Source organism: Zootoca vivipara, chromosome 16 (genome assembly GCF_965207765.1).
Source record: "Zootoca vivipara chromosome 16, rZooViv2.hap1.1, whole genome shotgun sequence".
Lineage (NCBI taxonomy): Eukaryota > Metazoa > Chordata > Lepidosauria > Squamata > Lacertidae > Zootoca > Zootoca vivipara.
In genome coordinates this window covers 16,382,231-16,405,418 of record NC_142599.1, presented here as the reverse complement: position 1 = coordinate 16,405,418, position 23,188 = coordinate 16,382,231, and the positions used below count along the sequence as shown (strand labels likewise).

Sequence of the window (23,188 nt, the reverse complement as noted above, 5' to 3'; positions counted from 1 at the left end):
CCAGGAGCGGTTTCTCTAAGACCCTCTAAGTCCAAGATCAAGAAGTTTTCTGGCAAAGGAGCTGGTGGTTATATGGACAATAGCAAGCCGCACCCTCACCCTTGAACCCCTAGTCTAGACTGGTGGATGAACATGGTCTTAATTATGGACCCATCCATCAGGGATTGGTCAGGGATGATCTGTAGTCCAGCAACATCTGGATGGTTACAGGTTCCTAACATTTGGCCTATAGTGACCAGCAGCCCTTCAGATAGGGCGTCTCTCCTAGCCCTACACGAGGATTGAACCTGGGGGGTCTTCTGTATGCAGAGCAGATGCTATGCCCCTGATCATGCAGATGACTCTTAGTGAGCAAAATGGGGCGGTTTCTTCCTTTCTATAAAAGCTCTGCAGAAAAGTCCTGCTACTTTTACCGTCAAAATACACCACAGCCTGAAAGTGTACCTCTCCCCGTCTGAGGAGAGGAGGGAGCCCAGCTCCTCCTGTTAGTTCTGCAACAGTACAGTATGTACAGCCATCGAGCGGAACGCCCCAAGCTGGAGGGGTGACTTCACACACAGCATGCTATCGGAGCAGGGGGAAGTGTCCCTGAGCTGGAGAAGAGGGCGTCCCAAGGAGAAAAGAAGAGACTCACAGTGCAGGCAACAGGAGACAGAGTGAGGCATCACATCAGTGCTGCAGTGGTTGTCTCAATAATGGGCTTTCTGAGATGCTTGACCAAGCTGACAGTCCTGGCACAGCTCTCTCTCTGCAGCGGAGCAATACCAGGGGGAGGTGTGGGGGAAAACAGATGCTCTGTCATTGTGCCTGAGCACCAGCCGCAGTGTCGCATTAGGCTAATGACAGGTTAGGATGTGGGTGTGGTGGAGCATAATTGCTTAATATTAGCAAAGGGCCTTGGTGGAGGTGGACCCAGATGCTGGCATTATGATATGAGAGACGCGCACAGCAAGCTGAAGTGGCCCTCACAGGAGCTAAAGTGAAGCTGCTGGGTCCGGGGTGTATCAGGAGATGGGCCAATCTGACTGATGGGGTGCAATCCACTGGGAAATGTCTGTCACAGGCCCCACTTTGGAGGGTTAGGCAGTGATGTTCTGAATACCAGTTGCTGGAATCCACAGGAGGGGAGAGTGCTCTTGTCGAAGAGTCCTGCTAGGGGGCTTTTGAATAGGGGCATCTGGTTGGCCACCATAAGAACAAGATGCTGGACTAGATGAGCCATTTGCTTGATCCTAGTTTGCATTTTCTGAAATAATACACAAATCGAAACACAGCCACCCATTAAAACCTTCACTTCTCCACATTTCACAGTAAAGTTCTCCAGCCAAGTGATGTGCACAAAGTATGCTTATAATTGCATATATCGTGATGCCTTGCAAGACGAAATTAATTCGTTCCGTGAGTCGTTTCGTATTGATAAAATTTCATCTTGCGAAGCGTGGTTTCCAATAGGATTTAAAACAAACCAAAACAAAAAAATATGCAAAAAAATTCGTCTTGCGAAGCACGGCCATAGAAAAATTCGTCTTGCGAGTCACTAAAAAAAAATCGCAAAACACTTTCGTCTTGCGAACTTTTCGTTGCGCGAGGCATTCGTCTTGCGAGGCATCACCCTAACCCTAACCCTATTAGGGGAAATTACATTTAAAAATGCATTATATCCAGGGAAGCTACTTTGAACATGTGTATATTAGGAGAAATTGGTGAATTTTCATGAGCAACTTTAAAAAAAAATCAAAAAAAAATCTCAAGCTGATGTGGATATGTGGAGAACTGAATCTAAGATTTAAAAATGAGCACGTTAGAGACACCAAAATTGACAAATATATTGATTTCCAGCACCAAGGTCCAAAGGGGTCACTTCATGTGGTCAGCTGAATTGCCAGCTATTGTGGTGATTTTGTTTTATAGAAATTTGTTTCTTTATAAAATATATTTGTATATGATAAGGTTGTATATGAAATCTGTTTACAGCACTAAAAACATAAAACCGTGAAGTTTAAAACATACACCAATTAATTATTATGGAAGGCTATATTCTTAATCGTAATTTTAAAAGGGCTGAAGAAGTGGGGGCCTGACTACTTTTTATCACTTGATTTAGGAGGGGAAGTTTTGATAGCAGATTTCAGAATTCAAAATAACTATCTTTTGTCAGTAGAAATCAAAATTGAATTAGGAGTTTTTCTTTTCTGTATAAATATCTACCTTCCCCCTGCCAATAGTATGTCACTGACCACCAATATTTAGTCAGATTGAACATCCCTCCTGGAGCAGATCAGCCATAAATTCCCCACAGCATTTGTACTTTTTTGTGGAGAATTTAATGCCTCAATTGGAGCAACTGCCGAGGGGTCTCTTGCTACTATTACGCTTAGACTCAGAAGATATTTCCCTAACCTCACATTGTTCTTTGGACAAGAAATATAATGCACACACACTGTTGCAATTTGTATTCCAACATAATTTATATGTTCTTTACGGGAGTCCTCTAGACATATCTAAGGGTCAATATACTTATTTGAGCAAGCATGCTGGAATTGCTATCAATCACATTATATTCTCTCCTTCATTATTTACTTTCATGAACACTTTTGAAGTGCTAGAACAAACAGAAAGCAACTACTTTCCAATATCAGTGGGATCCTAAGTCCTTTAATAGAAAACATACCAACTACCAAATCTGCAAGAATGCATCGAGAAATACAGGGCATGAATAGACTGACAAACTTGAGCCAACTTTTTGTGGGCAAATCTCCAAATCTTGTGGATGTCTTCCAACAAATTATCAGAGAACCCAGGCCCTATTTGATAGCTTATACAATTAATAATAACACAGAGACAACACGCCTTGGCTGGTTTGATGGTCAGTGCAATGCAGCTAAGAAAGTTCTGGCTAAAGCAATTAGGGATTCACATAAGAATTCATCAGAGGCTTCCACAGAAAATGTGGAATACAAGACTCTGCTCAAAATTAAGGAAGCTGAATGTACAAAAACCCGATGGCAGGAATTGGGACTAGCAGTAATGGAAAAGAAGGAAGACAAATTCTGGGAACTGGTGGTCCATAGTTTAAATGAAGTGAGATAATCACAAGAAGCCTCAATTCCTGCCTTTGATGGTGTTAAATATTTCTCCAACATATTTGGTGGACAATCTGGGCAAATATATGTACCAGCAGTGTTTAAGGATTTCTCAAACCTACCTGTATGGCAACGAGCCTCCTGTAAAGACATAAAGACCATTATTTCAAATAAAGGTCCTTGAGAAGATATTCTTCCACCTGAGCTCTATAAAGAATACATGGAACCATGGAAGTCTATCCTGGCTGGCTTATTTACCACCATAAACAACACAGACCAAATGCCCTCTGGATGGAAATTGAGTATTATTTTCCTGATTTATAAGAAAGGAGATAGGAAGAATCCAGAAAACTATCAGCTAATTAGCTTGTTAGACATCTCCTCAAAGCTATAGGCATGGTAAAAAGGTAAAGGGACCCCTGACCGACTCTGGGGTTGCGCGCTCATCTCGCATTATTGGCCGAGGGAGCCGGCGTATAGCTTCCCCAGGTCCTCCTTCAAAATGATCAGACCAGTTGCAAAATAACAACATTATTCGTGAAGAACAAGTGGGATTCAGAGGAGGGCACAGCATCAATGATCGATGTTTTCCTCTTAACCATAAGGAAACGTACTAAGAACATTAAGAATTATCCTTATGTAGCCTTTATTGAGTTTTCTGCTGCATTCGACTACTAACTGAAACAGACTGGGAGAAATTTCGAATTGCTAACATTGACTGCAGAATTCTGCTATTCATCCACAAACTATACAGCAATACTGTACAAAAATGAAGTTTAAATGGTGGTATGACTGATGCTTTTGAAATGTCATAAGGAATTATGCAAGGTTGCATTCTGGCTCCCACTCTTTTTAACTTTTATAGCAATGATTTGGTGTGCCGTATATTCCGGCGTATAAGACGACTGGGTGTATAAGACGACCCCCAACTTTTCCAGTTAAAATATAGAGTTTGGGATATACTCGCCATATAAGAAATACGACCTGGCGTATAAGACAACCCCTGACTTTTGAGAACATTTTCCTGGGTTAAAAAGTAGTCTTATACACAGGAATATACAGTAATATTTAGCCAATGCAAACTCCACCTCTCCAGTAATTAGGAAAAGAAAGATCTCCTTATTGAGGTATGCAGATGAATTAGTGCTCCTCTCTCTTTCTTGATTGGGCCTCAAAAATCTCTTGGGGAGTGTTTAGCACATGCTGTAAACAGGAAAGCCTATCTATAAATTACTTAAGACCAAGATTATGATTTTTGGCAAAGATAGTCATGGGTATAAATGATGCTGAGATCAGCGAGCTATTGAACAAACGTACTCATTTAGACACCTGGGTGTACACTTTAGTGAAAGCCTTTCTTGGAAGTGTCATATGGAGACAGTGAAAGTCAAAGCACAGAAAACTGTGGGGCATTGATGAAGTTCTATTACAATAAAGGAGGGCAGCTGATTGAACCTGCCCTAAATATATTTGGTAGGAAAGTGCTTACTCAAATGCTCTAAGGTTTGCAGTCTGGGGCTCTGATTTGAACTCCAGTAAAATTTCAGAAACTGTGCTCTGTGTGTGTGTGTGTTACTCTACCATCAGAAATATCAGAAACTCTTCTTTATACATAATCTAGGTGGCCAACAATTAAGGCAAGAGCAGACAGCGCTCCATTAAAGTATATTTTAAAAATTGCTACTATGCGTATTGAGAGTTTTCCTATGCTGTGCTATATGGAATTCGGTGATAACCAACTCTAGAAAGCAGCTTGTCAAGGTGTTTTAGAAATGAGCTCCGCTTTGACATTGAATAAGTGTCAATTAAGGAATTGGCTTTTCTTGGCAGAATCGAGAAGGGACCTACAACTAAATTGGAAGCACCACATTTCCCTCTTGGTATCCACTTTTGAGAAGAGAGCATTTTAGAGCTTGTTATATGACCAAACTCTGACCAGTTTCCTTAAGAAATGTCTTTATTGCACTGCGTTTCCAAGTGATGCCCACTGCATTCTTGGGTGGCTGCTACAGCAAGGTCCCATAAGCAGACAGCCTTTGTATTTGTGGTCAACTGCAGGTGGAAGACTTCACTCATTATCTTTTAGCCTTAAATAGAGACCCCAGAGATTGCTTTCTGAAACCTTTGTGCACACAAGCAAGCAGGCACAGCTCGGCAGAAATGGTTAAATTTCTTTTGAGTGACAATAACAGCTTTGTAACACAAGAGTGGCCCTCTATGCATTGGCTGCAAAAAAACAATACAAAAATGCAGGCAAAACAAAACAACCATGGCAAAAGGAGTTAGATTAAAAAAATTATACATTGGTGTGGTGATTCAGAGATTTAATTTGACATCAAGCTGGATTTGAGTTTCTTGGTGGCTCTAGTAACTTCTTTCTCTTAGACAATGGATGTTGGCAAATTACATTTTAAAAAGGCAAAATAGTATTAGAATTGGAGCTGTCAGAGATGCACAAGGCAAACTGTGTTTTAATGCTCAGAAACTTAGCCAAGTCTTTTTTATATTTTGCATGTATGCTCTGAATTATTTTATTAATACTATTGCTTAATACAAGTTTGTCATGGCCTTTGTCTCTAGAACAATAAACTTATGAACTGAACTTTGTATTCATACCGTAATTGCCTGCATAGACCTGGCGGAATAGAAAAGTTTTAATTGCTATCTAAACAAGGATGTGGCCTCAATAATTGTCAAAGATGGTTAAATGGTAAAAGCCATGCCTATGAAGATGACTTTGCTCACTACATTTCCAACATCCCTCATCAGGCTCACAGAACTTCATAAAAATGCCAGATGCAGAGAGCGCTTGACGTCTCTGGAAAAAGGGGATGTGTGTGTGTCCATGTGTGTGTAAATGATTAATTCCTTTGCAAATGAGGAATTCCAGTGTGGTTTGAGCAGACTGCTTTGTGTCTCCCCAAAATCTCTTTGAAGCCAGGGACCTTTTAAAAAACACAAAAAAATGCACAGCATGATGTGAAGCCAGCCTGTTGGTCATAACATCAACACCTGTTCCAGATGGACTGGAAGTGCTATTGGCTGCTGACGCCAGACCCTTGCAGAAAGTGCTCCAGTGTTCTGCAAAAGAATCAAATGTGCTTCAATCTGCCTTTGGGGCCAGATTGCACTTCCCAGCAGCAGCAGTGTGGGGGATCTTTGTTATGCCATTGCTGTAACATTGAGAAGAAGAAAAAGTCTGTCCTCTGTCATGACTCTCAGATTTGGCCGCTTTGGGAAAGATTCAAGTGGCAATGAAACAAGGCTGCTGCATTCAGAGGATGATCCTCAGTGCTTCCCCCTTGGTCCCCCTGACCTGAGGAGGGAGCTATTCTGCCTTTCTCAGACTTGGAGATATTTCCACACCTGCTATGGTGCAGAGGTCAGCCCACAGTTGAACTATGGAACTCGCTCACAAAGGAGGTAGTGATGGCCACCAACTTAGGTGGCCTTAAAAGAGGATTAGACAAATTCATGGTGAACAAGGCTATCAGTGGCTACTAGCCACAATGGCTATGCTCTGCATCCACAGTTGGAGGCAGTAATGTTTGTGAATATCAGTCGCTGGAAACCACAAGAGAGGAGGGGAATCTTGTGTCCAGGTCCTGCTTGCACAGTTTCCTTTGGCTTATCTGCTTGGCCAGTGAGAGAACAGGATACCTGAACAAGATGGATCATTGGATGGATCCATAAAGCTCTTTTTATGTCTGCAGAAACAGATAAGGTCTCCTACACATGGAAGTGGGTCATAGGCATATAAACTTTACACAATGTCAAAAGCTTACTCCAGGCATCCCCAAACTGTGGCCCTCCAGATGTTTTGGCCTACAACTCCCATGATCCCTAGCTAACAGGACCAGTGGTCAGGGAAGATGGGAATTGTAGTCCAAAACATCTGGAGGGCCGAAGTTTGGGGATGTTTGGCTTACTCCATCCAGTTCAAATTGCCTACAACGACTAGCAGCAGCGATAAAGGATTTCAGGCTCCTAGCCCAATCAAGGATTTCAAGGTCTCCTAGCCCGACCTAGAGCCAATGGGCACTGAACAGGAGGCCTTCATGTAAAACAGGTGCTGTGCTATAGGAATCTGCCTTATACTGAGTCGGATCTTTAGTCCATCTAGCTCAGGCATCCCCAAACTTCGGCCCCCCAGATGTTTTGGACTACAGTTCCCATCATCCCTGACCTCAGGTCCTCTTAGCTAGGGATCATGGGAGTTGTAGGCCAAAGCATCTGGAGGGCCGTAGTTTGGGGATGCCTGATCTAGCTCATGATTGTCTACAGTGATTGGCAGGGGGCATTCCCAGCCCTACCTGGGGATTGAACCTGGGACCTTCTGCATTCAAAGCAGACACTGTACCACTGATCAATGAGCCTTCCTCTTGAGGTCAGCTGTGGCACAGGGCTTGGTAGCCTACTAAGTCCTCTGATGGAATGTTTCCTTGAACTCTATTTATTTATTTAAAAACATTTACAAACCACTTAATATTTAAAAAGCACAAAACAAAAAGTATAAACATAGAATAAAAATACAGTATAAAACCACTAGAACAATAGTGTAAAAGCATATAAATTGGTTTTTTTTTTGTCTGCCTGGATGGAGAAAAGGGGGGTGCTGTGTGTGTGTGTGTGTGTGTGTGTGAGAGAGAGAGAGAGAGAGAGAGAGAGAGAGAGAGAGAGAACTAGCTTACTGTACAAAGGTAAAATTTGCATCAGTTGCTCCACCCACTTTTGCCTCTGACCCCACCCACCACTGGCATGTGGCCCCCTGGGAGGTTACCTAGGAGTGAATGTGGCCCTTGGGCTGAAAAAGGTTCCTCAGCCCTGTTCTACACTGGCTGGCATCAGCTCTCCAGGGTTTCAAGCAAGCACCCTTTCACAACCCTACTTGGAGATGCAGAGGACAGAGGGATGGAGCCTGAGACCTTTTGCATGCAAAGAAGATGCTCTTCCACTGAGCTGGGACCCTTCCCCAAAAGGCTTCTTTTAAAGACTAGCAAGTTTATTACGGCATCAGCTTTCTGTGGACCAGAGCCCACTTTGTCAGAGGCATGACGTAGGGAGTCCAGATGTTCAGATTATTTGATAAGGGGGAGTGGACCGAAGGGACAACCTCGGAAGGCAAGGAATGGTGGCCAATGAGTCACATTCTCCAGGCAGAGCTCAGATAAGATTGGAAAGAACGGAGTGACCCTGCCCAAGAAGCAGCTGCTGGGTCGCAATAAATCAGCAGAGCGAGGAAACGCAAAACAACGGGAGCATTAAAACCCAAAGCAGGACAGCAATTTCCTCTAGTGAGCCATGAAATATGGATTCCATAGTAGCAAATGTACTCATGAATTCGAATTCACCTTCCCTGCCCTGGTGCCCCTGCAGCTGATCCTGGGAGAGGGGTGAAAATCTCTACAAAGGGTTCATGGTGGACCAAGCCACTGGTCTGCTGGAGTTAATAGAGGCTTCTCCAGGAAAGTGAATGAGGTCCATCAACCCTCAACCAGCCCTCATCTGCCTGCCTTCTTTCTTACAACCGGGGTGGGGTGGGGTGGGGTGGGGGTGGCCCTGCCTATCGTCTTTCCCCTCAAGAATTCAGCAATGAAGAGGATGGGAACAAAATTAGAGCTAGGCCACATTCACACCATGCATTTCAAGCACTATGATATAACTTTAAACAGTCATGGCTTCCCCCAAAGGACCATGAGAGCTGTAGTTTGTTAAAGATGCTGGGATTTGTTAGGGGGTCCACCTATTTTTCTCCCAGAGATACAATTCCCAGAATGGTTTAACAATCTCTGTAGAACCCTCATCACCCTGAATTACAGCTCCAATAATTTTTGGGGGGAAGTCATGCCTGTCTAACGTGGTATCATAGTGCTTTAAATATATGGTGTGAATGTGGCTTTAGCTGGTTCCACCAGTCATTGACTCTGCCTCTGCCTGCCATTGGCTCTGGCTCCATCTACTGTTGGACTCCATGCCTTCTGCTCTACCAGGGTACTGGCTGCCACAGGCTGATGCACTGAAGTCACAGAATAAACTAGCAGAGAGTCATCAGTTGTCCCTTTTGGCATTAGGGTTGCAGGACTCAATAGTGGACAGGACTTCTGTGCCTTTAATTGCCCTGCTCTCTTTTGAGTCTGGAAACCTTAAAGAGAAACCAGCAGACCCTTTGTTTAATTTCCAAGCAAAGGGTCTGCTGGTTTCTCTTTAAAGTTTCCAGGCTCAAAAGAGGGCAGGGCAATTAAAGGCACAGAAGTCCTGTCCACTATTGAGTCTGGCAACCCTATTTGGCATCCTCAGAGGTACTGGTCCTTAATAGACCTCCCAAGCAGAGTTGCCAAGCCTTCTTGTCCTCCTGGACTGCACTGCCTCCCTCTCCGATTGCTTATTCACAACCTTACCAAGATGCACTGAATCTACCAGAAATCACTGGTGGCTGTGTGGCTCATTGGCAGAGCACATGTTATGCATGCAGAGGGGCCCAGGTTTTATTCCCAGTTTCTCCAGTTATCAGGGCTGGGAAATACCTGCCTGCATGAACCCCGGGAAGCCAGTCAGATCAGACAGTCCTGAGATAGACTGACCAATGATTTGGTGGAAGGCAGTTTCCTATGTTTACGGGTGACTCAGGAAGCTGAACAGTGTCTGCCAGCCACCACAGGTGCAACTGGCCTCATGGCTTTGCCACCTGCTTGGTAGAGGCTTGGAAATTTGATTTTATCACTCCGGTTCTACATAATTTGCACTAGCTGACTGGGTTCAACTTAAGGTGTTGGTCTTAACCTTGAAAGTGCAGAAGGCTAGAGGTCTGGGTACCTTAGGAACTGCCTTTTCCTTGCACCCTCTGATTGACATCTGAGGCCCGGATCCAAATGCCTCAGCAGGCAAGGGTGGTGTCAACTACGGGCAGAGCCTTTTCTGCTGCAGCTCCTACCCTATGGAATGCTTTCCCAGGTGAGGTCTGTCAGGCCCCATTGCCATTGAGAAACTTTCAGTTAATTGTGTCATTTTTTCTGGTTCAGTTCAGTGTTATTTTTGTGCTGCTGCAATTTGTTAAACAGGTTGGAGATAATGTTAACTAAAATAGGAGCCTTGGAGCTGCAATGTGTTGACATCTCAGTGCATATCTTGTCCTCATATTCCCCCCCCCCTCTTTTTGGCAAAGAAATTAAAAGGAAGCAACTGCTTTCTTCTGTAAAGCTTCTGATTTCTGCAAATAAATTAAAAGGGAGCAATTGCTATCTTCTGAAAAGCTTCTGATTTTGTTTTAAAGCATCTACCGTATGTTTTTATTATGTATAATATGATGAGTGGGGAAAAAATTAAAGCCTAGGTGGAGCTTAAAAACATTTTTAAGGGGTTATGTTTGTTTTGTTTAGTTTATTATTACGAGTGTCTGTTAGCTGCCATGAGTCTCTTTGGGGAAATAAGGTAGAAAAACTGAAATAATATAATCAAAGGCACACTATTACAGAAGAGAGTGTGTGGCGGAGGCGGCAGCAGCTGACTTTGGCTTCTGGAAGCCTGTTACAAGATACACACAGAGGTTTCTTCTGCTACATGATCTCCAGACCTGAGAAGGTAGCCAAACTGAGACCCGGAGCAAACCCCTTTGTAATTAGTTCAGATTCTCAGCCACTGCTTAAAATGACTCATACGGCTAGATGCCTTGCTGCTGCTCATGTTCTGTGCACACATTTCTACAAGTCAGGATCTGAGCATCTGCTTCCGTCAGTCACCATCCATTTCTCTCATCCTTATGGGCACCAGTTCAGAGGAAGCACTCGTGCCAGCGATGCCATTGTGGCACTGACCATTCCAGATCTGCCTTCTTCAGGGACTCATGTGACCTGGAGGTCTGAGGCTCTGCTATCTCTCCCTCTTTCTCTTTTGCCCTTCTCTCTTCTCCCAGGCCCATTTTCTCATCGGTGCTGTGATAAGATAGGAAACCACTTACATGAAGTAGGAAAGGAAACGCCATCTCAGGCCGGCAAATGGTGTGGGTGGATGTGGCTCCGTCGTAGGGCATGTGGCCTGCAGCTCCAGTTACAAATGTTGGGAGATGTAGGAGAGGCAAGAGGAAGGACTTCTTGACACAGTGCATAGTTCAGTTGTGGAATTTACTTAAAGAGGAGGCAGTGATAGCCACAAACTTGGATGGCTTTAAAAGTGGGTTAGACAAATTCATCTTGATAGCTACTAGCCATGGGGGCTATTGTTCTACCTCTACTGTGAGAGCCACTAAATGCCTCCGAATAGTGGTTGCCACAGGAGGGGAAAGTGCTGGTGAGCTCAGGTCCTGCTTATAGGCTTCCCATTGAGGTGTCTAGTTGGCCACTGTGAGAACAGGATGCTGGATTAGATGGCCCACTAGCCTGATCTGGCAGGCTCCTCTCGTGTTCTTATACAAGGTTCTCAGGCTCTAGGAACTTGGTAAGCAATACTGGACTCAAACTTTTTTTGGCAGCCTCCTATATAAATATTCAGCCACTTAGTTCTGGCTTCATGGTGTATGCAAGGCTTTGAGTGAAGAGGGTTCCAGAGTCAATTCCAGATGGCTCTCGGTTTCAAGTACAAAGCTGGGAGAAAGCAAGGGGAAGAGCCATAACTCAGTGGTAGAGCATCTGTTCTGCATGCAGAAGGTCCCTGGTTCAGCCCCTGGTGTCTCCAGATAGGACTGGGAAGGACACCTGTTCGAAACTCTGGAGAGCTGCTGCCAGTCAGTGTAGAGAAAATGGACCCCAGTGTTCTTACTTGGTATAAGGCAGCTTTGTAGGTTTCTGTGATACAGAAAGAGTCCCCAAATATAGAAAGTCTAATTTTGTTGAGTAATCCTCTGCTTTTCAGCAGATTCATGAACTGATTAAATTCACATCAATTTGCACATTCCTTAAACACCCATATAGGCTCTGTTTTCAAATACTAGAGGATTTGTGAGATAAATGTTGATGTTGTTTAAGCAAAAGCTGCTGTGTATTACTAGAGGGGAAGGGCATCCTTCATACTGGCATATTCTATTCCCTTTCACCAAAAATGGCCCCCAAATGCAAACCCTTAGCTTACATCACCCTCAGCCACTACCAATTAATCAACAAAAAAAATTAAGTTGATTAACCTGCTGGTGAAACTGTTCAAAGCCTAGTGTGAAATGTTGGTTTTGTCCGTCCCCCTTACAGTGTGTGTGTGTGTGAGAGAGAGAGGGGGGGGAATGAATCCCCCAAATGTTGGAAGGATAGGGTCATTCCACACCTGTCCGTATCTGTGTGATGCAGGCCCTGCTCAAGGAGAGAGTCTTGCCAAACCTCTCAAGAAGCCCTGCACTGGTGGTGGATGTGTTCTGTTCATCTGTTTTCTTGCACTCAATTTGCTCAGGCCGTTCTTAGCGCCTCTAAGTGGATTGCGCTCCTCCCAGCTGTCTTCTCTGGGCATCGAAATGCTCAGTGTTTGAGGGGATAGAATGGAGCACTGTGGCAGTCTCTGAGCACTGAGGGCAAAGGTAGAAACTGACTTCTTGTGGGGGCTTCTTTGCTCTTCATCCTCCCTCCAATGAGTCAAACCAGATTCCTCCTCCTCCTCCTCCTCCTCCTCCTCCTCCTCCTCCTCCTCCTCTCCTGAGTGGTGGGAGGGATCAGAACTTTAATCTGATGTAGATTATATCCATCCACCCCCTTCCTCCTTCTCTTCCTCTTTCTTTCTGTTCCTCCCTCCTTCCCTTTCTGCTGCTGCTCCCCTCCTTTCCCTTCCCTTCCTGCTTCATCTCTTCAAAGAAGTGAGCAGAAAGTTAACAAGCAGAAAGAAAGAAAGAAAGAAAGAAAGAAAGAAAGAAAGAAAGAAAGAAAGAAAGAAAGAAAGAAAGAAAGAAAGAAAGAAAGGGAGGGAGGGAGGGAAGGAAGGAAGGAAGGAAAGAAGGAAGGAAGCAAATGAATGAGTAAAGGAAGGGAAGAAGAAGAAGAGGGAGAGCTCTCGGAATAGAGGCACCCTGCCACTTGTGTCCAGTGGAGCTCTAGATTTGACTGCTGCCGCCTCTCTCCCTTTGCTCCCAAGGACTGCCTTTCATGGAACCAATTGCCCGCTTCCTTTTCTAAGCCTGTCTCCCGGAAAGGCAGCTTCAGCATATTATGGGCAACTGTGTGAAGTCTCCACTGAGAAACCTCTCAAAAAAGGTACGTCCCCCATCCCCCGCTCCCACTGTTTAGATGTGCGCTGCTTGGGTCGCCATCCCAGCATCTTTGGGACACTCGGTGTCGCTTAAACAGGTAGGGAGGGTTGGTGGGAAGCAGGTGGAGGTGTGTCTCCCAAACTCCCCGCCTAAAGTTGGTCATTGGTCGGGCGGCGCAGAGGCTGAGAACAGTCACTTGTGGGTGTTTGTGTGCATGAAAGCATGATCCCGTCCATGTGCAATTGCGTGTTGACACAGAGGTATGTGCAGTTGTGGGCACATATTTGCAAAACATGGGGCATGAGGCACTAGGAAGCACTCCAGCACAAGCTGCATATAAATGATCAGGAGATGCTCTTCTTGGTATAGGTGCCATTAATTGCCTTGAGGAGTGTGCAGGAGACCCTCTCAGGATTGTTGTGCCCAGTGCTTTTTTTCTGGGGGGACGCAGGGGGATGCATACCCCTAAACATTTTGTGAATCTAAGTTTGGCTTCATTGAGGGACGGTATTTCAATATTAGTAGGAAAATGAGAGTACTCCTAAACATTTTTTTAAGAAAGAAAGCACTGGTTGTGCCCCTTGTTGGTTGATTACAAGTGTGTTTACGTTTTCTGTACCTAAACATACTAGCATACATGTTTTGTACAAAGCTACCATCTGAAGCATCTTCCTACAGGTGTAGGTGCACTCATAGTTTTGTGGATAGATGTGCAGAGTGCAAATATTCTCCATTAGGGACACAACTAAAGGGTGTCTAGTTTGTGGTGCATTTTGTGTTCAGGCTGTTTGAGCCACAAGCACATATCCTGGCTAGGTTGTCCCCTGCGCTTTCATGAGGGTCTGTGATCTGTCATCCCTGTTGAAACAAATACTGTATTTTAGGGTTTTGCTAGCAGTTACTGCACTCTGGGACAGGGGAAGATGTGACTTCCTTCCCAAATCCCCCTCTGTTCTTCCCCGGTTTTCTGTTGGGGGGGTAGGTCCAGCCACTGTTTCTTCAGCCCCACCTTCTGCATTAATGTAGGTCAGCCCTCCCAGCAGTTATGTGCCAGTCCTCATTTACCCTTGAAGAATCACTTCCATGGTAAACAACAATGACCTTTAAAGCATGAAATGGACTGGATCTTGCATCGTTTAGGGTGCACGTTTTCCTATGTGCTGCTTCACACCCCCTTTTCAATGAGACATTGTCCTGTCTCCCCCATCCATGGGGGTAAGTTGCTGGGCCTTTTCTGGGATAGTTTGTACCCTTTGGAATTATTTGTTGGGGGAAAGCCATAATGTTAATTTAAGCACATTGTTGATGCTTTTTAGTAGTTGATATTAACTGGCTGTTGATGCTGCTGTTAAGTTCTGTGTTTATAACTCAGCTGAGGGTTTCAGTGCATGTTTTCATCTACATAGAGAAGTGTTTGGATTTTAGCTGCGTGATCAGTTGTTTCAAGGTTCTCTCTCCCCCCCCCCCTACATTCTTATTGAATCTTCCTGTGATTTTCTGCTGTAATCACTTCAAGTAACTTCTGGCAGAGAATGCAACAGATACGCTTTACAAATAAAACTAGCAATACAGCAGAGCACCCACATAGCATTTACTGATTCCCTGCTTCCTCTTCCATTTCTATGCTTTGGCAAAAAAAATGTATATTCACGGAAATAATTAACACACACACACCGCAACTGAACTGTGAATGGAGTTCAACCTGGAAGGTGGGCACACTTTTGCCCAATAACACAACCAGGCACATCCAACTTATTGTGGCATTAGTGGCAGTGCATGAATAGGGACCTAGCGTTTGTCCACAGATAGCTTCTGGGTCATGCGGCCAGCATGACTAAGCCGGTTCTGGCGAACCAGAGCAGTGCACGGAAATGCCATTTTCCTTCCCGCTGGAGCGGTACCTATTTATTTACTTGCACTTTGATGTGCTTTCAAACTGCTAGGTTGGCAGGAGCAGGGACCAAACAACGGGAGCTCACGCCGTCGCGGGGATTCGAACCACCGACCTTCTGATTGGCAAGCCCTAGGCTCTGTGGTTTAAACCACAGCACCACCCGTGTGAACAGTAGCCATCTGTTAATAATAGGATGATGCTGGTGATACAGGGAAGGGCCGTAGCTCTATGGCAGAGCACCCTCTTTGCATGCAGAAAGTCCCAGGTTCAATTCCTGGCAGCATCTCTGGGTAGGGCCAGGAAAGGTTCCCTGCCTGTAACCCTAGAGAGTCATTGCTGCCACCCAGTGAGGACAATACTGATCTCTGTATAAAGTAGCTTCCTGTGTTCTTAATGACAAGTGGAGCAAGGGTTATTAAAACAGAAGGAATAAAGGAAGTGAGCCCACCTTGTAAGCAGATGCAGATATTTGTGCAGATTCACAAGGATGTGAGTTTGTGGGATTGTGCAGATGGTGCTTGGGATGAACGTCTATGCTCCTCTGCGTGTATCTGTGCGCACATTGATCCAGTTATGCACAGTGACGTAACCACACATATGGACAGATGCTTACATCTATGCCCCACACCTATCTCTGTGGGGTGGCCTTCTCCTCTATGAACACATGTCTGTCCTGGCATGTGTATAAGCTTCCCCCACATATGTGCTCCTGGTATGTAAATGTCAGTATTTCAGATCCCTCCCTCTCCCAGGTGGTATGTGTGAGTGTTGGCATTCAGCCAGTGGACTGCTTTATGTTGAAGTGCTCAGAATAGTTTGTGGACACAGCCGCCGCCGCCGCCGCCGCAGTGTAGCGGTAACATGGGTGGCTGTTGAGCTGGCAATGGAGGTGATTCTCCACCATTGCAAACTTCAAAATAATCTGGACAAAATGCTTCCTAAATTTGCTTGCTGAGAGTCCTAGCAAATGGATATTGAACAGACTCACAAGGCTTAATTGATAGATTAATCAAAGTAAAGTTTTAGTTGACTGACCAATTGATGGAGCCAATTTTTACTAATGGTTGAAGTGTTTTTGGTTCAGGCATGTCTTCCTAGATAACAAAAAAGGAAACAAACTATCCCATGTTCCAATGAACAGAGCCTTTGTTTTGACATGCCGTGTGCTGTCTTGTGCTTCCTTTAGTATCTCCAAGAGGCACCCCTGGTACTATCCAAATGTATTTAACCCATTAATTGTTTGTGGGGCAGCTGACATCCTACTGGCCAGATACATCTTACTAATAGTTTTCCGAATGCCTGACACAGGAGTTCTAAGGTCAGGGCCGATGAAATTCTCTTCCAGAAGTTTTAAGCCAATGAAAGGAGGAAGTGCTCTCTCTTAGTGTGTGGTAGGGCCGGCCCTCTGCCTAATGGAAGGGCCAACTCTGACACTCAAGTTATCCCACCAATGCCTATGATGAAATAACTTTTGCATTGTTTTGAGAGCCTCTTTTGGGTTTCACCAGAGACAACATAGGTACACACACACACGCACACCTGTCTGTTCGGCATGGAGCACAATGCCAACCATGCTTCCCTCTCTGGAAAACTTGTCCCATGTAGCAAACAGAGGGACATAGGGACATCCCTTCTGTTGTGTGGTCTTCATGAGGACACTTCTGTTCTGAGCTGTGTACTTTGCTTTCTGTCACATATGTGTTGTTGTTGTGGATTCTGGCCTTGATGCTATTCTTGCGCTGTGATGCCAATAGCATCATACCTTGGCAGATTGACTCAGAGCTGTGTGTTTTTGTTAAAAAAAGAAAAAATTCCAGCTCCCATCAAGCCGGATGTGTGTGTTGTGCAACAAACACACGTGGCCTCTAAACACAGCCATGCATGCAAATCTGTGAGCATCTGTGTCCGTGTTCTCAGCCCTGCCAAAAGGAGGGTGCAATGCTTTGCAGCACTGCCTTTTATTTTTAATTTTCGGAAGGAGATTGCCCAAAGCTGCCAGCAGCACCATGAAGAAACAAGCTCTCGTTCTCTGTCTCCCATGAAAACAACGATGGGGTTGTTAATGTTTACTGCGTACGATCCAAAGGTCCCTGTGAAGAGAAGACGGCTAGCTTTTTATAGCTGCATGAGAATGTCAGGATGAAACGTTTCTGCCAGAGCCCAGGCCGATACATTGCTATATAAGGCAGCCGTTGCTTCTCCAGTGGGGCCAGGAACTCTCAAGACCAGATTCCACTCTGGGCCCCCAGAATGCTGCTGGGAGGTGCCTCTTGTGAAAGCAAAACAAGACAGCACCCCACGTAATGTGGAACAGAGGAGGGTGGTGGAGACTGAGCAGAATTTCTGATGGTGAGGGAGCCGAACAGGCCTGCATTAAGTTTGACTGAATGACCAAAGGCCCGCTGTGCCCTTTGCCACTGATTCAGTAATACTTGATATTTTGCTAAAAAGAAATACGCTTGGCATTGAAGCCCTGATCTTTGAAGTCCTGATCACATAAATGCACAGTCACTTCTGGAATTTCAACAGGCACTGCCCTTCTGCTTTCTTCCTTTACATTATTATTATTTACAGGTAGGTAGCCGTGTTGGTCTGACACAGTCAAAACAAAATTTAAAAATTCTTCCAGTAGCACCTTAGAGACCAACTAAGTTTGTCATAGGTATGAGCTTTCGTGTGCATGCACACTTCTTCAGATACGAAAGCTCATACCTATGACAAACTTAGTTGGTCTCTAAGGTGCTACTGGAAGGATTTTTAAATTTTGTTTTAAGGTATCTGAAGAATTGTGCATGCACACAAAAGCTCATGCCTATGACAAACTTAGTTGGTCTCTAAGGTGCTACTGGAAGGATTTTTTTATTTTGTTTTGATTATTATTATTATTATTATTATTATTATTATTATTATTATTTCTTCACTATTTTCAAAAATGAAACCCAAAAGCATCTTTAAAAAATGAACATTAAAAACAAGGATAGAACAACCTGAAATGCACAAATAACACGTAGCTAACTTTAAGGACTAGAAACTTACTTTTTTTAATAAAAAAACCTGAGTCGCAGGATTCTAATTCTGTGGCCATTGCCCATTTTGTGCCTGTTCCCATATGACCACAGAGCCCTATATGACCAGACCTAACTCCTGATCAAATGACCAAATAGTGTATATTGAATGCATGGAGACAGAGGTGGGATTATGGCCCCACTAGAACACCAATTCATTCATTGGCTCTTCTGAACAGATCGCTTAAGTCTGTCCTTATGTCTCCTGCATACAGACTGCTGGTGAAATGGAGCAGGGAAATCCAGCTGCGATGCTGGTGTTCCACACAATATCTTTTCCTAGGTGTCACCAAGGGTAGACACAATTGGAGAGACGCAGGTGGGTGGCACCTGCCCCTGCAATGCCAAATTTGGGCCTGAGGCCTCTCCAGCATCCTGGTCATTCTCAGGCTTCATAGAGACTAGCAACTTTGGGAATCTTTCCCCTTTTAAAAAAATGCCCACTGACTTTCTCAGGGAACTGAGCTCTGTATGCAGTTCTGTCATTCCGGCGGTGTCACCAAGGGAATACCAGGCTGCCCTGTGTATTGTAAGCAAACTTATATTGGTACACATGGGAAGTGCTGTGGTTACTAATATGCAGCTGCTCCAAGTGTCTTGCCAGGATGTACGGGCCGCCCAATTCATGTTCAGCAGGAGCCCCAAGAGACACTTCTCTCATCAGCCTACTCTTGAACTCACAAAGAGCTACGCCTGTGCCTTGCAGCCTAGGCATGATTTCACCTCCAATTGTTTTGGTCCAGGCAGCAGACGAGATCAGAGAAAGCCTTTCTTCTTCTCTGCCCTCTTTCTAGTCTGTTGCTGGAGGGACGTCTGCAGTGCACAGAGGGCTTTTGATGTCATTTCAAAAGCGGAGTGGGGGACCTTTGTTGCCCACTAGAAGTGAATTCTAGTCCCTGGCTGCTCAGAGCTGTAACAAACAGAAGGGGTGTGTATGTTTGAAGTGGTATGTATTGAAAGATGAGGGGTAGGGGGTGGGGGAGACAGACGTAACTTACTAAGCAAGGTGGAAATGGTTTATACACATCTTTGCTGTCCTGTACACACATATACCTCTCCGGGGAGGGGAGAGAGGTTCTGCAACTTCTCAGCAAGTCCTTGCAGGGGAGGAGACAGAGGTAGGTGCTGAGCACCTACTGGCTAGTATCCGAACGTCGCCAGCATATTTCCCCTTCCACAAATCCCTGTGGTACATTTTCAACAGCTTTACAGTTTTCAATAGTTTTAGAGTGTTATTTAGGGGTGGGCGGAGGTGGTGTGGTGAAGGGGGAGGGGAAATGTGACACTTAAAACATTTCAATATTCCTTAAAGGCAGAAGGGAAGCTCAAAGAGTCAGTCCACAGTTTCTGCTTGCGCTGCAAATGGTGACGCCAGGTTCCTGTGGCAGGAAAAGAGCCTCTGTTCAGATGGTTACGTCTGTCTTCCCCTTAAGTCTGGACTAGCCTTTGCCTACCATGTGCCCTCCAAGGCGTTTTGGATCACAACTCCCATCAGCCGCAGCATGGCCATGCTGGCTGGGGCTGATGGGAGTTGTGGTCCCAAACACCTCGATGGGCAAAAGGTTAGCCAAGGGCTAGGCTGGCCTCTCTGCTCACTGAAAGCATTGGAGCAGACCTGGGAGGAACCGGGAGGTAACTTCCTCTATTGTATCATTTGCTTGCTGCTGGTTTGGCGGAGAAGATCCACCATGAGGACAAGAAATGCTATACAGCTGTCCAGACGAGCGAGGAGGGGTCAACAGCCGGGGAGCACCAAGGCCCGCTCATGGTGCTGGCCCAGAACTGCGCTGTGATGCACAACCTCCTGGGGCCGGCGTGCATCTTCCTCAGGAAGGGATTCGCAGAGAACAGGCAGCCAGTACGTAAGTTGCACCCGGGCGGGCAAGGCAAACACTGCAGAGCCCACAGGGTGTGTGGAATCATGAGCCCTCGCCCTCCTGTGGATTGAAAGCAAAAAAAAAAGCATGTCGCCACCTGGGTCTCAAGAGATCCCCATCACCTCCTTCCCAGCCCAGAATGGTTGGGGTGTGGGGAATAAGGGGAGGAATGGTCAGCACTACATCCAATAATCACTTTTCCTCTCATTCCTGTGGGTAACAGTGCTAATAAAGCAAACATGCAGCCCTTTCACGACACCCAAAATCAGCTGTTCGAGGCGACTGCCTCATTTTGGCTCGTGGTAGGGCCAGTCCTAATGGTAGGGCCGGCTAAGTAGCATCCAAAACCTGTCACTTCACTTTGCCATATCATCAGGACCAACTTTGAATCATTACATCTGTCAATCTGCCATGCGTGCTTTAGCTGAGATACCTGCGTTGCAGGGGGTTGAACTAGATGACCCTGGGGGGTCCCTTCCAACTCTACAGATCTATGATTCCTGAGACACAGCAGTGGTGAGGAACCTCAGGCCCAGGGGTCAAATGTGCCCCCCCCCCCGCATCTCTAGCTGTTTCTCAGAACTCTCTGCAGGCAACACCCCTCATTGCCCATCTCCAAAGTGTTTTTGGCTGGCTAGAATGTGTCATTGATCTCTGCTCATGGCTCTTGCTTCCCTGGAAGGAGGGTTGTGAGTGTAAAAACTGGCTGACTGTACAAAGGTAGCATTTACAAGGTGTTTCGCTACCCAGTGTTGTCTCTGGCCCTGCCCACCACTAGCATGTGGCCCTCTGAAGCTTTTCCAGTAGGGAATGTGGCCCTCAGGCTGAAAAAGGGTCCCCAACCCTGTTTTATGGGGTAAAGCTGGGCATCTATTACTCCAGGTCTGTCAATGAGAATAACCCTTACTTTGGCCCTTCCTGTGTCATGGGGAGAGGAGTCCTTAGAGAGAGAGAACCAGGCAAACTGCCACTATTAAGGTTTTACTGCGCCCCACCCCCCACCCCATCAGTCTAAATAAAAGCAGCAGGAGAAATGGGATAATGGCACACTTTGAAATTGCTGGCTTGGTGAGGGAGATGTTCAGCTCAAGAGATCCTCCTCAAACAAGGAGAGAGGAATCTTTGCTTTGGCTAGGGAGCAAGCAGGAATGTGATTAATTTCTTCTTGAAGAGGGAATCCTACCTAATTTGCATATTCCCAAACAACATACAAACCAAAACACGGCTGTCCTTTGAAAAATCCATGTCTCTCTTACTTTTGCAATGCAGTTCTCCAGCTAAGCAACACGTGAAAAATGCTTAAGCGAGTCCAGAAAAATGCACATATTGTAACATTAAAAAATGCATTATGTAAGGAGAATAAAAGGTAAAGGGACCCCTGACCATTAGGTCCAGTCGTGACCGACTCTGGGGTTGCGCGCTCATCTCGCATTATTGGCCGAGGGAGCCGGCGTATAGCTTCCAGGTCATGTGGCCAGCATGACAAAGCTGCTTCTGGCAAACCAGAGCAGCACATGGAAACGCAGTTTACCTTCCCGCTGTAGCGGTTCCTATTTATCTACTTGCATTTTGACATGCTTTCGAACTGCTAGGTTGGCAGGAGCTGGGACCGAGCAACGGGAGCTCACCCCATCACAGGGATTCGAACCGCCGACCTTCTGATCAGCAAGCCCTAGGCTCAGTGGTTTAACCACAGCGCCACCTGGGTCCCCTGTAAGGAGAATACTGAACTGCAAAAATGTGCTACATTAGGCAAAACTGCATACAATAATGAGTTGATTAGGAGAAATTTACATTAAATTGCTGATGAATTTTCATTAGGACTTTTGTTTTCTTAAATAACAATCACAAACTGATGTGGAAATGCAGAGAACTGAACTTCGGAATGGAGAGATGAACAACCGAGAGAAATGGAATGATTTCCCCAGCCCTATCTCTGGCCCACTCCTCTGCAACTCAGTAGGTTTGCCCCACTGGAAGAAGACTCTGAGCACCTGTTGTTCTTTCACAAGCACAGGAGTCGGTGGGGAACTAGCTTTGTGGGCTTGAGACCCAGGAAATGGAGGACACCCTTTTGTGGGAACCTGCTGTGGGCCTAGAGTAGCTTGATGGGGGCAAGGAGGTAGAGGCTGAGAACTGGAAGTGGTCTGCCCACTTTCCTCTGCCCTCAATTGCCTGGGAGATCTGGAGATGTTGCCCCTTCTTCCTGGGCAGCCAGCAGTGCATTTCCAGCCTGGGCTTTCCTTTCTCTTGCTGCAGCTTTCTCCACCCATCCCATCCACCCTTGAAAACAAAATGTTGGGTGTTTGCAAGTACTTCCTGCCTAGGCTGAATCATTGTCTCATGTTACCTTTGTCTGCAGATGCTCCAGTCTCTCTCAGGAGCTGCCTTTCTGCCCTAGGCATCTGAGGAATGGATGGGGCCATAGCTTAGTGGTAGAGCATCTGTTTTGCATGCAGATGGTCCCAGGTCCAATCCCCAGCAGCATCTCCAGGTAGGCCTGGGGGAGACCTCTGAGTCTGAAACCCTGGAGAGCCATTACTGCCAGTCAGGGTAGATAACTAGATGGCCCCAATGGTCTGACTTAGAAGGCAGCTGCCTATGTTTCCTGAGACGGTGCCTACAGCTTCCAGAGCCCCAGCTTTTTCCTAGGAGCCAGGGTTCTCAGGGCAACATGGGAGGGGCTCAACTGGCATGAGATGTTTCCACCAGTTTAGCCGGCCGCTGGGAGGGAGGTGACAGCAGCTCCCAGCTCCTCCAGGGAGAGCTCATCATGGCCACCAGCCTAATTCTGCCTTCCACTTTCTGTTCCTGGAAACAAGGCAATCTTGGCTCTCTGGCATGAGCATCTCTAATGAGCTGGTGTAAATCTGAGATATGGAAGGACATGGCTAGTGGGATAAGCTTCAAATAGGCAGCTCTTTCTCAGGTTCACTTGCTGGGAAGGATAATGTCATGGGGTTTTAATTCTTCCATGTGCCCTTTTTGCCTTGGGGGAGAGACAGTAGGCCACTGGCAGAGCACCTGCTTTGCATGCAGAAGGTCCCAGGGTCAACTCCTGGCAACATCTCCACTGAACATGCTCTCTCTGGAACCAAGGCCGGAAAAGAACC

General features: G+C 45.7%; 1 protein-coding gene across 4 annotated transcripts in view; it reads left to right on the top strand.

The window, feature by feature from the left end:
• The window catches only part of CABP1 (calcium binding protein 1), a 37,752-nt gene that overhangs the window by 5,084 nt on the left and 9,480 nt on the right, over positions 1 to 23,188 (top strand). Inside the window, exons 1-2 of one of the 4 annotated variants that reach the window (XM_035098328.3) lie at positions 12,737 to 13,243; positions 19,880 to 20,056. The exons of 1 other annotated variant lie outside the window; for it this stretch is intronic. In XM_035098328.3, coding sequence (XP_034954219.1) covers positions 13,199 to 13,243; positions 19,880 to 20,056 — 222 coding nt within the window. In that variant the 5' untranslated portion in view covers positions 12,737 to 13,198. Of the gene's footprint in view, positions 1 to 12,736; positions 13,244 to 19,879; positions 20,057 to 23,188 lie in introns of those variants that run through there. 2 more of the 4 variants (XM_088659790.1, XM_035098329.3) reach the window with 2 other exon arrangements.